Source organism: Fringilla coelebs, assembly GCF_963513975.1.
Source record: "Fringilla coelebs genome assembly, contig: SCAFFOLD_32, whole genome shotgun sequence".
Lineage (NCBI taxonomy): Eukaryota > Metazoa > Chordata > Aves > Passeriformes > Fringillidae > Fringilla > Fringilla coelebs.
Window position 1 is genome coordinate 2,062,606 of NW_028167319.1, and position 16,190 is coordinate 2,078,795.

A 16,190-nucleotide genomic window follows, 5' to 3' on the forward strand; every position below is an offset into this window, starting at 1 on the left:
AAGAGATTTCAGAGCAGATCCAATCTCCTCCAGCACCAGCGGATTCACACGGATGAGAGGCCCTTTTGCTGCCCTGAGTGTGGGAAGGGCTTCAAGCAAAACTCTGACCTCATCAGGCACCAGCGCATCCACACTGGGGAGAGGCCCTATCAGTGCACCCAGTGTGGGAAGAGGTTTCACACCAGCTCCAATCTCCTCCAGCATGAGCGGATCCACATGGATGAGAGGCCCTTCCGCTGCCCTGAGTATGGGAAGGGCTTCAACCGCAACTCCACCCTCATTACCCACCAGCGCATCCACACTGGGGAGAGGCCCTATGAGTGTCCCCAGTGTGGGAAGTGCTTCACCACGAGCTCTCACTTGAGCAGACACCAACGGAGACACCGGTGAGGGAAACCCTGCCACTGCCCCAACTGCAGGAAGAGCTTCATGCCCTGCTCCAGCTTCATCCCCCATTGGAGGTCCCCCGTTGGGAAGAGCCCTGATGATCCATGGTGCCTTTTATCCATGCTAGGAAGACACCTGTGCCTTTTGTTGCCCCTGCCAATGACATGGTGTGGAATTGAAGAACATGAGGGTCTGGCCATGGCTGAAACATTACATTCGCTCCCACCTCAGGTCAGTGCAAGGGACAGGAAAGAGACTCTCTCTCTCTCTCCCTGAGGAGAAGGGTGTCCTTTCCAGGCAAGGGAAATGTGTGGCCAGGAAGAACTAGTTGTTGATGTTGTAGTTTTTCCTGCAAATAGTTTTACTTACTCTTCTGTTATCAGTATTGTTTCTGTTCCTGTTTGTTGCTTATTTCATTTCTGTTCCAAATAAATTGTTCTTATCTCAGCCCGGGATCTTTGCCTTTTGTTCTTTCCATGGGAGGCGGGAGAGCAGCGAAGGGCAGCGCGGTTTTAGTGGGAGCAGGAAATTCCAGAATCCCATTCCTGAACCCCAGCCCATAGAAACCAAGCATCCCAGCTGGTCCCAGCCCTGGCGGCCATGGCAACAGCCTTGGGAGCGGGTCCCTGGCTGGGGCTGTGGGAACCTCTTCACTCTGGTGCCCAGGGACAGGAGTGGAAGGAACGGCTGCAGCTGAGTCGGGGCAGGTTTAGGTTGGATCTTAGAAAAAGGTTTTTCCCCAGAGGCTGCTGGGGCCCTTCCCAGGCTCCCCAGGGAAGGGTCCCAGCTCCAGGGCTCTCTGAGCTCCAGCAGCATTTGGACAGCGCTGCTAGGCCCAGGCTGGCATTGTTGGGGTGTCCTGTGCAGGGCCAGCAGTTGGACTGGAGGATCCTGTTGGGTCCCTCCCAGCTCAGCCAATTCTGTGGTTCTGGGATCCCATGACCCTGGGGATGGAACTGCCAATAGTTGCTATGGCAATGGGCTCTGGCTGCAGGCCTGAGCTGGTGTCCATCACAACCAACCCTGGCATGGTGTCTCCATGGAGCTGCCAAGGGACTGAGCATAGCAACAGGGGGCTGGTGATAGGTGCCATGGAAACTGACCATAGCAACAGGGGGCTGGTGTTGGTTACCTGCTAAACATCAGATTGGTTACATGCCCTCAGAGGGGGACTTTCCAAGAGTCTCCAGACTGTTCAAGAGTTGGAATGTCACAGGCAGAGACAGGAGCTCCATGGAGACCTCCCAAGGCTTTCTGGGGATGGTAAAGAGCCGTGTGGTCAGAGGCAGTCACAGCCATTCCATGGTGACATCCCAGGGGACCTTGAGCTGCAAAGGCACCGATCTGTCACAGGCACTCATGGGGGCTCCACGGTGACATCCCAGGAGTCCCCAGGCTGCCAAAGAGCCGGGACATCCCAGACACTCACAGGGATTCCCGTCATGGGCACAGTGGGAGATTCAGGCAAAAGGTTTTTTGGAGAAACTCCTGCTGAGCCATGAGGTGGAAAAATGACATTCAACAGCCACCATGGATCCTCAAATCCCTGCAGAGCCCCATGACTTCTAAAATTCCTTCTAAGAGAGGAGACTGGGAGTGGATGGTTTCAATCCTAACCCCAGAATTTCACCAAGGTTTATGTATAAAAGATTGGACAGGTGGAATTGAACCTTAGCTTACAGGGGCTCAGCATTGGCAGGGACTGTGGGATGTCCCAGAGTGGGCTGTGTCACATCAGCACCTCTGTGGCTGTGTCAGAGAGGCACAGAGCAGCTGTGATGTCAGCAAGGGGCTGTGTGACAGCCCAGAGTGGGTTGTGTGAGGTCACAGATTGGTCTATGACATCACAGAGTTAGATGTGAGATGTCACTGAGCAGCTAGAGCATCACAGAGGAGATTCTGTGACATCACAGAGCAGGCTGTGACATCATGGCATGGCTGTGTGGCATCATAGAGCAGGCTGTGATGTCAAAGTATGTTCTGTGACATAACAGAGTGGCAGTATGACATCAAAGAGAAGGTTTGGTGACATCACTGGGGGGTTGTGACATCACAGAGCTGTCTATGACATCATAGAGTAGGGTGTGAGGTGATAGGGCATATCCTGCCATCATAAAGGGTGGCTCTGTGACATCAGGGAGGGGGTTGTGACATCAGTGGGTGGCTGTGTAATATCATAGAGCAGGCTGTGACATCATGGAACAGACAGTGACATCACAGGGTGACTTTGTGACATCACAGAGTCTTCTGTGACATCACATAGCAGCTGTATGACATTCTGGGGTAACATCCCAGAGTTGGCTCTGTGACATCAGAAGGGTGCTGTATGACATCCCAGAGTTGGTTGTGATATCAGAAGGGTGCTGTGTGACATCCCAGAGTTGGTTGTGACATCACAGGGGCTGTGTGACATCACAGGGGCTGTGTGAGGTCACTGGAGAGGTCACTCTGCCCTGTCCCCACTCACAGTTTCCCCCAGAGCAGTCCAACCCTGCTCGTGCACAGAGGGGTCCCCTGTCCCCCTGGGTCCCCCCGCCCGGGTGCCGCAGCCTTCCCCAGACGATGTTCCATGAGATCGACCCCAGAGCCTGACACGGGGACGGGGGACGGGGCCCTGGGCGGGGGGACAGGGGGACAGAAAACCCCCGGCAGCATCCCTGTGATCCCCGTGTCCCCCAGGGCCAGAGCCTGGGCCAGGGCTCCTTCACCCTGTTACGAACGATGCCTTGAGAGCGCTGAAAAAATCCCTGGCAAGGGATCGGCAAAAACCAGATTTAATATTAAGGGACAGCAGCACAAAGTTCCTTGGCAAGGGTCTCTCTGCTCCTGACTGGACACTTCAGGTACACCAAAAAAACAAAGCACCAACAAAATCAAACAAAATCCAGGCAATCAAACTGGAAATGAGCTGAGAACTGTCCCTCTGTGTGTGTGTGACACAAGGACAGTGAGGGCAAGGATAAAAGGAATACAGGCCAAAAGCTTAACAGGCCTGAAACTTGACAGGACTTAACTGATACCTTAACCTTAAATGATACCTACAACTTCACAATTTAGCAGAAGAACAGCACTTAACCTAACTTATATCCTATAACTGCAATTTAACAGAGGAATAACACTTAACAAAATTTTGCTTCTAACTTATATTAAACATAACATCTAAGCAAAAGAACAAGTCTTAGCAGCAATAACTTCACTTAGACCTTGTGATTTAACCTCACTTAGAGGCCTGACTGACTCAGCTTTCCAAGGCACTCAAACCCCTCCGAGAGCAGCATTTCTGCCACATTTCCCCAGCACAGGCACTCCTGTGTGCACACAGACACAGAGAGTCAGTGCAAGGCACCTGTGAGAAATTCCCCTGAGGGCAGGGAATGCTCACTGCTGATGCTTTGGCATCTCCCCAGCAGGTGAAGGGCTGAGCCTGGAGGAGTGGGGGAATCGGCCCAGGCTCTGTGGTTGTTTGGGATCCCCGAGTGCAGCAAACGGGAGAGTTCCCGGCTGGGAGAGGCCCCACTCAGAGGGAGTTGCTGGCCCAGGAGAGCTCCAAGGGCTCCTTTTGGAGCGCTGTTTGCAGGGCCCCACGAGAGGGGCTTCAGTCCCAGCAATGGCTCATCCTGGCCACACTTGGCATCAGCAGCTTTCTTTGGCAGTGTGAGAACAGGGATGTTGTGCCAGTGAGGGAACAGAAACAGCTCCCAGGGCTGCTCCTGCAGGAGCCAGGAGCTGTTTGGGCAGCAGCAGTGCCCAAACAGAGCAGAGAGTGTTTGTGATGAGCTGCAGAGGAGCTGAGCCCAGGGGCTGTTGGCCAAGGCCGAGGCCCAAGGAGCATTTCTCAGCCGGCTGGGCGGCCTGAGAAGGGGAGGGGGGAATGCAGCAGCACAGGGCCATGGAACCAAGGGACCACTGTGACACTGTGGGGCCCTGTGAGACCAAGGGACCCTTGTGACACTGTGGGGCCTCATGGAATCATGGAGAGCACTGTGACATTGCTGGGCCTCATGGAACCAAGGGGACTGTACTGACGCTGTGTGCCTCCATGGAATGTAGGGATCATTGTGACCCTGAGACGCCCCATCAACCCAGGGTCCATTGTGACACCACGGGGCCTCATGGAACTGTGGAGACCATTGTGACACTGTGGGGTGTCATGGGACAAAGGGGCCATTGTGACAGTGTGAGACTCCATGCAGCCAAAGGTCCATTGTGACATTGCAAGACCTCATGGAACCATGGACAGACCATTAGGACACTTCACAGCTTCATGGAACCAAGGAGACCATTTTGACATTGAACAGACTCATAGGATCATAAAGACCCTTGTGAGCCTTTGGAGTCTCAGGAAACCAAGAGGATGTTCTGACTTGGCAGGGCCACATGGAACCAGGAAAACACACCACAGGTCTGGCTGGGTTGGCATCCCAGGGGCTGCCTGACTGGTCCAGCTGGCCTTGGCATATGGAGGGTCTCTTCTAATCTGCTACTGAAACTCTGGGGCTCCATGCTTTCCTTCCTATGGCAAAGAACAGTCCTTCTTGGCCAGGTACCTATCGCCAAAATTGGGATTTCACCTCCAACATTTCTATTTGTGACAGACTGGAGGAGATTGTTTGCTGGAAACCTTTTGCGTGTGGGGGAGGAAGGGGCAGGTCCAGCACTGCCCTGCCCTGGAACCCCAATCCCCCCAGAGCCTCTATCCCAGCCCAGCAGTGTCTGCCAGTTGCTGGCACAGCACAGGCAATGCTCCACAGCCACCTCTGGAGCCCCCAGCCCAGCTCCTGAGGGACCAAATGAGCCCAGGTCCCAGCTGCAGAAAGGACCCAGGAAGACCAAGGGGTATTTAAGGCTGACCATGAGGCAAGCACACATCTTGACCCTGCCTCCTCTTGGAATTTCTATCTGAACACCACTGAAATCCAGGAGTTAATAGCTCTGTGTGTGCTTCTTTAAATTGTTTTTGTCTTTCTCTCTTTCTGTGTCTTCTTCTGATTCCCTCTTCTTGCAAATTTTGGTTAACTTAAAAGTGAGCAGGCTAAAAGTTTGTGTAGTTGAATAGCCCAAGTTAATGCTTTGAGAAGTGTTTTCTGTACATTGGATATTGTATCAAACCATTTGCCAAGTTCCTCTGATTTTCTCAAGTTGCCAGTAAAAAGGCAGTTTGGTTGTTTTGAGCTCCTGAGAATCTCTTGTCAGTATTTCTCTAGTACATCCAACTCAGAGGACACAAACAATTGTAATTCTTTTTAAATGTCTCCTTGAGAGAGTTGCTTTGGGGATGGGAGTCAGGGCTTGTCTGTCCTGCTTGGCACAGCCCAGGCAGGGCTTTCCCAGCCACATTCCACACTCCATTTCCCAGTTGGAGCCGCTGGTGCCTCTGAGTTGTGCTGCCCCAGCCCCAGGGACACTCTCCTTGTCTGCCCATTCCCCCACGGGCTCTAGGCAGGGATGGCCTCAGTGGGGGCTGCTGGCATCCTCAGCAACTTGGAGGCTGCTGCTGAATTTTACTGCTCCAGAGGCTTGTTCAGCCTTCAGCTCTTGAGTGCAGGAATTCAGTGTCCCAGGGCTCATTAACATTCAGAACACCTTAACAAGCCAAGCCTCTGGGAATAATTTGATTGAAGTTTTCAAATCATTTGTGGTTAATTCTACAGATTTCAGAAGTGTATTTAAAGTGAACGTAGTATATTTAAAAAGATAGTGAGAAAACTTTTTTTAGGTCCTGTTTAGGTTTTTTTCCCTATTAATAAATTGATACGTGTAATCTCCAATTGACACTGAATCCAAGTACCTCCTCATGCAGTTTGAGCAGATATGAAAATCAAGACCCTTCATGGCTGACGATCAGTCAGACTCTGCCCCTACCACCACCCCACCATTTCCCCCATCCAAGGCCTGGCACTCCAAGCAGCCTTTGTGCAAATCTGAGCTGCCTCCAGCCCAGGCTGCACCTGCAGCTTTCAGCTCCTTGGCTCCCACTCCCACCTGCTTTCCTTGCAGAAGGAGCTGCTTGAGACACAGAGGGATGTTCATTTCTTGTCAGCCAACAGAGCCAAGGGAAGGCACAGCTCCATCAAATGCAAAAGTCATTCTTCTCTCTGGCTCTGCCTTGCCCCTGATCCCCACAGCCTGTCCTGTTTCCTTCATCCCTCCTTTGCCAGACACTTTCAGGGGCAAGGCAGCTCTGCTCTGGCTATGGAGGGAGGTGCAAGTGCAGCCACTGGAGTGGGAACCACAACTCATCAGGTTTGTATCCTTTGAAGGTCATGAACTGGTGGGACTCAGAGGTACAGAAAGTTTCTCTTAATGGCAAACACACCACAGTTGAACAGGACACAATTTAAGAACAATCACATTATTCCCTATGTGCAATGTCCCAGCAGTGTCTGATAAGTCCTCCATCCACAAGTGATTTCCATACTAAAATTAATTTCAGACAAACATGGTTCTGTGATAGATTAAAAAACAATTAAGTTCTTGTAATAGGATGTTCATCCTGGAGTGGGAGCAAAACAGCTTGAACAATTCCTGATTTGCAAAGCTGTCAGTGGTGGATGGAGAAGGGAGGTCAGGCTGCTTTTGCTGTTAAGGAAAAGCTGAAACCAGCCTGACTCATTTCATCTCCTCCTGTCTTGGCTGATCTCCCCTCTTTCCCCTTCCACACATTGGCTTTTGTCTCCCACCAGCCCCCCCACCAGTGAAGAGCCTGGCTCTGTGTTCTCCATCACCTCCTTGCTGGGACTGCCAGGCTGGGATGAGGAGCCCCTCAGCCTTCCCTGCTCCAGGCTAGACAAGCCCAGCTCCCTCAGTCTCTACTCACAGTCCAAGGGCTCCAGCCCCACCTTGGAGGCCCTTCCCAGAGCCTGCTCCAGCTGCCAGACATCTTTCCTGCCCTGGGGAACCCAAACCAGGCCACAGTCACCTGGATCATCCCCATCCTTGATGTCCTGGTCACACAGCCCTGGCCCCTTGTCCCCATGTCAGGCTCTGGGGTGGATCCTGTGGAACATCCTTTGGTGGAGGCTGTGGCTCCAGGTGGGCTGGGGGGATCCCAGGGGACAGGGACCCCACTGGGCACAAACAGCATTGGACTTGTTGGGAGAAACTCAGAGGGGGATCTGGGGTGGAGTGACCAACTCAGTGACGTCACAAAGCCCTGCTGTGTTGTCACACAGCCCCTCTGAGATGTCACAGCCTGCTCTGTGATGTCACAGTCCATTCTCTGATGTCACACAGCTGGTCTCTGATATCACAGCCAACACTGTAATATCATAGTCTGCTCTGTGATGCCAGACCTCTGCCCTGTGATGTCACAACCTGCTATGTCATGTCACAGAGTGAGTCTACGATGTCATAGCTGCTCAATGACCTCACACAACCCACTCTGAGATGTCATAGCCCTGTCTGTGACCTCATGTTTTCAGATTATAAGTTTTCTACACCAGGTGAGCTGACACCTGGAGCTTGTTCTCCAAAACATCAGGCCTATGGAAAGCACACAATGCCCTTTGTGTGAGAAGGTGAAATGGAAGTTCACCAGCCTCAATGTTCTGCCAGCTTAGCCAGGCCCACTGGAACATTGGGGTCCACGACCACCAGGGACCACCAGAGAGACCCCCCCAGGACAGAAGAACACATAGGTAAAGGGGAGGGGAATAATGCTAATGATTTTGGGGAAATGATTATCCATACGTGTGTTTAGTCCAGGACAATCAATGAATATGTGTGCAAAATACAGAATAGAAACAGAAACTTTCCTGTGCTCAGCCTGCATAGCTTTGGGAGGAGCCATCCCCTATGCATCCAGCTGAATAAAGAATGCTGCTGCTTAATGCTGCATTGGTGTTAAGGAGTTTTTGGTATCACTCCCACTGCCAAAGAAAGCTCTGTCTCCTGCTGTTCACAAACAGAGAAGGGCTGGTGGCAGATGTGGGGGTCAGAGGCTGCCTGGGGCAGAGTGACCATGAAATAATCAAGTTTTCAATGTTGTGTGAAAGCAGCAACAAAACTTCTAAACTGGAATTAGGAAGGGCAGACTTTGGCCTCTTTAGGATGCAGATTTGGGGAGTACCGAATCAGGTACTGATTTTTTTAAGGGAAACATTCCTTAGAAACAAAGGAAGGATGGACACACTTCTAGAAATTAGTCTTAAGGGAGAAGGAGCAGCCTGTCCCAGTGTGCCAAAGATAAGCTAGAGAGGAAAAATGACTGTCCTGGCTGCCCATGGACCTTTTGTGGGGACTCAAGGGAAAGAAAAGGGTGCAGCAACATTGGACAGAAGGTCAGGCAACTTAGGAAGTATTAAAGAATCCTGTTAGGTCATGCAGAAAGAAAAGTCGAGAGGAGAAAGCTCAATTAGATCTTAACCTGACAACTACTGTGAAAAATAATAGAAAATGTTTCTACAAATAAATTAATAGCAAAACATGAGATAAGAATCTCTACTCTTTATTGGATGCAGTGGGGAATATAGTAACTAAAGATAAGGAAAAGGCTGAGCTACTTAACATCTTGCTTGTCTCTATTTTCAATACTAGGACAAATTGTCCTCAGGACAAGTGTTGTCCTGAGCTGGTAGATGGGCACAGAGAGCAGAACAGCCCCCTGTAATCCAGGAGGAAGCAGTTGGTGACCTGCTGAGACACTCACATGCTCACAGACGTATGGGATAGGATAGGCTCCATCCTAGGGGGATGAGGGAGCTGGTGGATGAGCTCCCCAAGCTGCTCTCCATCATTTACCATCAGTCCTCAGGACTCAGCAGGGAGGTTCCAGAGGACTAGAGGTGGCAGTGTGAGCATATCCCCAAGAAGGGCTGGAAGGAGGATCTGGGGAACTCCAGGCCTGTCAGCCTGACCTGGGTGTCCGGCAAGGAAATGGAACAGATCACCTTGAGTGCCATCACAGGGCACCCACAGGATGGCCGAGAGATCAGAGCCAGCCAGCGCGGATTTAGGAGGGGTAGGTCCTGCCTGACCAACCTGGTCTCCTTTTATGACAAGGTGACCCACCTGTGGATGTGGGAAAGGCTCTGGATGTTGTGCGCCTTTGATACAGTAAGCCAGAGAATTCCCTGGAAAAGCTGCAGCCCATAGGTTGGGCATGTTCACCCTTCCCAGCTAAAGAGCTGGCTGGAGGCTGGGCCCAGAGAGTGATGGGGATGGTTCTGCATCCATTGTGTGTCCAGCCTCCAGTGGTGTCTCCCAAGGGTCTGTGTTGGGCCCAGTGCTTTTAAAATCTTCATTGACAATGTGGATGAGAAGATTGAGCCCACTATTAACAAGTTTGCAGATGACACCAAGCTGGGTGTGAGTGTGGATCTGCTGGAGGGTAAGAGGGCTCTGCACAAGGCTCTGGACCAGCTTCATCCAGGGCCCAAACCCAACAAGGTGAGGTTTAACAAGTGCAAGTGCCAGGTCCTGCACTTTGGCCACAACAACCCCTGCAGCACTACAGGCTGGGAGAGTGGCTGGACAGCAGCCAGGCAGAAAAGGACCAGCAGGGACTGATGGACAGCAGGCTGGACATGAGCCAGCAGTGAGCCCAGGTGGTCAAGAAGGCCAAAGGCTCCTGGCCTGGCTCAGGAATGGTGTGGCCAGCAGGAGCAGGGCAGTGATTCTTCCCCGGTGCTCAGGGACACTGGTTGGGCAGCACCTCGAGTGCTATGTCCAGTTCTGGGCCCCCAATTTAGGAAGGACATGGAGGGACTGGAGTGTATTCAGAGAAGGGCAACAAGGCTGGTGAGGGGTCTGTGACATAAGTCCTGTGAGGAGTGGCTGAGAGAGCTGGGGTTGTTTTTCCTGGAGAAGAGGAGGCTCAGGGGAGACCTCATCACTCTCTACAAATCCCTGACAGGAGGGTGCAGCCAGGTGGGGGTCAGGCTCTTTTCCAAGGGAACAGTGACAAGACAAGACCACAGAGGCTTAAGCTGCACCAGGGAAAGTTTAGCCTGGATGTTAGGAAATATTCTTCATACAAAGTATGATATAGCATTGGAATGGGCTGCCCAGGAAGATGGGTGAGTCACCATCCCTGGCAGTGTTTCAGGAAAGACTGGATGTGGCACTCAGTGCCATGCTCGGGGTGACAAGGTGGTGTTGGGTCCCAGGTTGGACTTGATGCTCTCCAGGGTCTTTTACAGCCTGGTTGATTCTCTGATGATTGTGATACTGCAGGGCCCTGGGGAAGCAAGGGACCATTGTGAAACTGCGAGGCCTGGTGGCACTAAGCGGACCATGGTGACACTGTGTACAACATGGCAGCACAGAGCCAAGGGGCCATTGTGACACTGTGGGGCTGAATGGAAGCAATGAGTCCATTGTGACAGTCTGGGTCCTGGTGGAACCACAGAGGCCACTGTGACACTGCAAGGCCTTGTTGAACCAAGGGGCCATTGTGACACTGCAGAACCAAGGAGACCCTTGGGAGAGCCTGGGGACAATGGAATCAAGGGGCCATTGCTCCATTGCAAGGACTCTGGAAACTGAGGGAACATTTGTGATACTGTGGTGCCCTATGGAACCAAGGGTGCCTGGTGACACTGCAGGATCTTTTGTCACCAGGGTTCCACTGTGACACTCCAGCACCAAGGAATTCATTGTGGCACTCTAAGGCCTCATGGAGCCAAGAGGCCACTGTGACCCTGCAGGGCCTTGTGGAACCATGCAGAGCATTGTGACGGAGCAGGACCTGGTGTCATGTCATTGTGACACTGCAGGGCCCCATGGAACCAAGGGGCCAGTGCTGCTCCTCAGGGACTCCTGGAATGAAGGAAACATGTTTGACACCATGGCGGCCCTTGGGACAAAGAGGCCACTTTGACACTGTGGAACCAAGGAGAGCATTGCTGCACTGCCAGACCTCATGGAACCAAGGATCCATTGTGACCCTGCAGGGCCCTGGGGGAATCCAAGCGCCATTGTGACACTGCTGGACCAAAGGACCCAGGGATTTTGTGACACCAAGGGGGTCCCATGGAACCAAAGGGACATTGTGACACTGGGAGGCCTCATGGAATCATGGAGACCATTGGGACACTCTGGGGCCTCATGGAACCGTGGTGACAGCAAGTTGTCTGGGAGTGTTGATCCGCTGGAGGGTAGGAGGGCTCTACACAGGGCCCTGGACAGGCTGGATCCAGGGACCAAATCCATCAAGGTGAGGTTTAACAAGTCCAAGTGCCAGGTCCTGCACTTTGGCCACAACAACGCCTGCGGCACTACAGGCTGGGGACAGAGTGGCTGGAGAGCAGCCAGGCAGGAAGGGACCTGAAGGGACGGATGGACAGCAGGCTGGACATGAGGCATTAGTGCACCCAAGTGGCCAAGAAGGCCAATGGCTCCTGGCCTGGATCAGGAATGGTGTGGCCAGCAGGAGCAGGGCAGTGATTCTTCCCCTGTGCTCACCACTGGTTGGGCAGCACCTGAAATGCTGTTTGCAGTTCTGAGGCCCCCCAATTTAGGAAGGACATGGAGGGGCTGGAGCGTGTCCAGAGAAAGGCAACAAGGCTGGTGAGGGGTCTGGAACACAAGTGCTGTGAGGAGTGGCTGAGGGAGCTGGGGTTGTTTATCCTGGAAAAGAGGAGGCTCAGCGGAGACAAGGCAGTGTCAGGGCACAGCTTGGATTTTATGATCTCCAAGGTCTTTTCCAAGCTTGCTGATTCTGGGATTCTCTGAAACCACCCTTGGAGCTGTTGCAGGATGAGCCCTGGGCCTCCTCTGCAGAAGCTCCAGCAGCCCAGGTCCCTCAGCTTCTCCTGCCAGCCCCAAAGCCCATCCTGTCAGTCCTGCAGAGCCTCTGCAGCTCCTCCTCATTGCCCAGAACAGGGAGCCCCAGAGCCAGACACAGCAGCCCAGATGTGCCCCCCTGGCCTGCAGTGCCTCTGGTAAGGGAGCAGCAGGAGGCACTGCAGGAGCCTGAAGACAATTCCTGCAGCACTTGGAGGATGATCCTGCTCCCCAAGGGACGTTCCCATGGTGCCAAGTCAGAAACTGCAATGGGGAATGGGGCCAGGGAGGAAAGGGCAAACAGGGATGGGATGTTTGCAGGGGAGGGAACAGGGGTGGGCAAGAGGAAGAAATTTGTACCAGGGAAGAGGAAAGAAATCAAAGGTGAAGCCAAGGAAATGCTCAGGGCAGTTTGGGGGTGGCTGCCAGGCAACATCATCTGCAGTGGGACAGGAAACTCCTAGCTCATGGGAACAAAATTCTGGCTGACTGCAGAGGCCAGGACAAAGCTGAGTGCTTTCCCTGTAGTCCCCCAGCCCTTGCTGGCCCCAGGGGCTGATGGCATTTGTGCTCCCTCAGGTTCATGTCCCCACAGCAACATCATGGGGGTGCTCCTCCCTGCTCTGTGCAATGCAAACAGGGGCTCCTGAGCCAGTGCTGCTGTGTCTGTGCCTGCAAGGATGGGGCACCTGTGTGAGCTGGGGGAGAGGCCAGGGCTGCAGAGGGGGGATGTTGTCGGCCGCTCCATGAGGACGCTCTGGGACCCTGCCCTGGGCTGTCCAGCACATTGGGGATGGATCAGCCCCTGCTCTGCTGCTCCTTCCCGTCTCCCCCAGTGCCCTTGCAGAACACCAGCCATGCTGTTTGCCCCCAGACTGCCTACGGCCAGTCTGGGGCTTCTCACGGTGGTTTTCAGTGCTCAGCATTGGCCTGGGCATGTTCTTGAGAGAGCCTGGGCAAGGAGCCTGGAGCCCCCAGGGCCTGGCCTGAGGCATCAGCGCTGCCCCAGCAGTGTCCATGGCCTGTCCCTGCTGCAGCCCCAGCACTGCCACCCCAGCACTGTGCCCTGCCCCGAGAGCACTCAGGCCCTACAGCAACACCAGGGCCACCAGGGCAGCGGGGCAGGGCCATGGGAGCAGCACTGGCAACACCAATTACTGCTGCTCCTGGGCACAGCTGCTGTGCCAGCACTGATCTGCCCCCAGCTCTGCTCACAGACATTGCTGCTGCAGCTCCAGAGAAGGCAACAAAAGGGCATCTCTGTAGAAAACTTTTCTGGGAGATTCTTTAGTTCCTTTAAAGCCACCGAGAGCACAGCCCCTCATTGACACAGTCTGTTGCCACAGGGAAGGTGGAGAGAAAAAAAAAAAATTCCAAAAAAGTAAGTCTTTTCTTGGTGGACAATATGAAAACACTAAAACAAAGAAACAAATCCCATGACTAAACCAACAAGACGTACCAAACATGATTTTTATTACAAGTGATTTACAGAAATTGGCCAGCAGTTTAATGTCCCTGAAATCATCCAGTCATCAGACTTAACACTGCAGCCTTGAGCTCCTGGTTCCTCAGGCTGTAGATGAGGGGGTTCAGGGTTGGAGGCACCACTGAGTACAGAAGTGACAGGGCCAGATCCAGGGATGGGGAGGACATGGAGGGAGGCTTCAGGTAGGCAAATATGCCAGTGCTGAGGAACAGGGAGACCACAGCCAGGTGAGGGAGGCAGGTGGAAAAGGCTTTGTGCCGTCCCTGCTCAGAGGGGATCCTCAGCACAGCCCTGAAGATCTGCACATAGGAGAAAACAATGAATACAAAACAGCCAAATACCAAACACACACTAACAGCAAGAAGCCCAAGTTCCCTAAGATAGGATTTGGAGCAGGAGAGCTTGAGGATCTGGGGGATTTCACAGAAGAACTGGCCCAGGACATTGCCATGGCACAGGGGCAGAGAAAATGTATTGGCCGTGTGCAAAATTGAATAGAGAAAGACACAGGCCCAGGCAGCTGCTGCCATGTGAGCACAAGCTCTGCTGCTCAGGAGGGTCTCATAGTGCAGGGGTTTGCAGATGGACACATAGCGGTCGTAGCACATGATGGTCAGGAGGAAATACTCTGCTGAGATGAAGAAGAAAAAGAAAAAGAGCTGTGCAGCGCATCCTGCGTAGGAGATAGTCCTGGTGTTCCAGAGGGAATTGTGCATGGCTTTGGGGACAGTGGTGCAGATGGAGCCCAGGTCAGTGAGGGCCAGGTTGAGCAGGAAGAAGAACATGGGTGTGTGCCGGTGGTGGCTGCAGGCTACAGCGCTGATGATGAGGCCGTTCCCCAGGAGGGCAGCCAGGGAGATACCCAGCAGGAGGCAGAATTGCAGGAGCTGCAGCTGCCGTGTGTCTGCCAATGCCTGCAGGAGGAAGTGGCTGATGGAGCTGCTGTTGGACATTGGCTGTGGCTGCACTTGGGGACCTGTTCATGGAGAAAAGGACAGTGAAGGGTTATAGGAGATACCTGTAACCAAAATCAAATCCATTTCCCATGCAGCTTCCCTAGAACACACACACAGACCCTTTTTTTTCAAGAGTTCTGGGGTTTTCTTTTTAAGCTCTCCCTTATCTTTCCTGGTATTCTTGGATATCAGAAACCCTCAGCATTTCTGCTGCACCCAGGGAAAACAGCGCAAATTCTGTGAGGCAAAGTTATGAGTGGAGAGTGACGGGAGGTTGTCTGTCATTCTGACCTGTACACAATTTGTCAGGGCTTTAGCCTTTCTCAGGCGGAGGTCAATCAGTTTCCCATGTTTCCCCAAAAATGCCCCAGGTAAAGCTGAGAGCAGATGGATCCACCACAGTCCAGCTCCACTTCTGTATCCAAGCATTACTGTGGCTCATTTCAACAATCCAGCAGCACTGTCAGTGTTAGAAGATCTGCGCCCTTCCCCATCAATCTTACAGCTCAAAGATGCTCTCGGACAGGTTTGCATGCTGCATTGAAGCTCCCAGCTTGGACTGAAATCTCAGGGAGCCTTGAAAGTGTCCTTATGATGGCATTGGATTAAGGGAGATGCAGCTCCTTCCCTGGCTGCACGGACAGCATTGCCCAGAGCCAGGCACTGGGGACACCATCACCCCGAGCCAGCTGTGCCCCTGCCAGAGGCCCCAGTGCCAGGCAGCTGCTCCCAGCCCTGTGTTCTGCAGAGGGAACTGGGCCTGGGGCTGCAGAGCTGCCCCACGGCTCTGCTGCAGCTCTGCCTGCACAGGAGGGGCTGCACACCTTGGAGACCCAGCCCTGAGGGCAGAGGCTTGGCTGGGGGCACAGGAGGGAGGGGCCTTGTTCAGACAGAGGGGCTGCACTGGAGGGGATCCTGTGGGGATCTCTCAACTCTCCCAACCACAGCATTTCTGGGTTTTGTTTTCTCTCATTGTCTGATCCTCTCTCTGCTTTCTGGAGATTTTCCTCCTGCAGGTGTTTCCCTATGTCTGATCTCTCTGTGCCGGCACTCACAAATCTCTGTGCACTCTCCCTGGCCTGACAGAAGGCTGTCTGTTTGCAGGGCACGGGCTGGGGGCAGGTTCTGTTTGCAGCGTGGAGAAAGGACAGCTCACACTAACCAATGGCTCCAGAAAAGGTGCTGCTGGTGCTGTCCATGGGCAGAGGGACTGAAAGCACATTAGGGATCTCCTCTGAACCTCTTGATCACTAAAAGCAACCATTCAGATCTTGCAGACACTTGTCAAAATTAATTATTAATTATTAAGTAATAATCAACCTTTAATATCTATCTCCCCCTCCCTGCCATTTTCCACTAGAAGGAAACTGAATACAAAGGCTTTGGAAATGTCCTCATTTTTATCCAAATTCTTCTCTTGGAAATATTCTATGACTGATCCCCTCAGCATGTCAGAACTTCATGAGCATTTCACCTCCCATGCACCAGAAACACCCAGAGTTGTACTCACAGCGGCTGTAGGCATTGGAATGTTGCAGCTTTAGGAGATCACTCCAGGAGCTGCAGCTGCATTGTCCTGCAGCCAGAGGTTCCTGTGCCAAGGGCTGACAGTGATTCTGCCCCAGGCACTTCTCAGC

General features: G+C 52.9%; 1 protein-coding gene across 1 annotated transcript; it reads right to left on the bottom strand.

Annotated features, from left to right (window-relative positions):
• Nucleotides 1-13,632: 13,632 nt before the first annotated feature.
• LOC311166027 (olfactory receptor 14J1-like) lies at nt 13,633-14,550 on the bottom strand (the record flags this gene model as incomplete). The annotated part of the gene is made up of 1 exon (XM_084227516.1): nt 13,633-14,550. The coding sequence occupies one exon, from the start codon at nt 14,548-14,550 to the stop codon at nt 13,633-13,635; it is 918 nt and encodes a 305-aa protein (XP_084083642.1).
• Between the last annotated feature and the right edge of the window lie 1,640 nt (nt 14,551-16,190).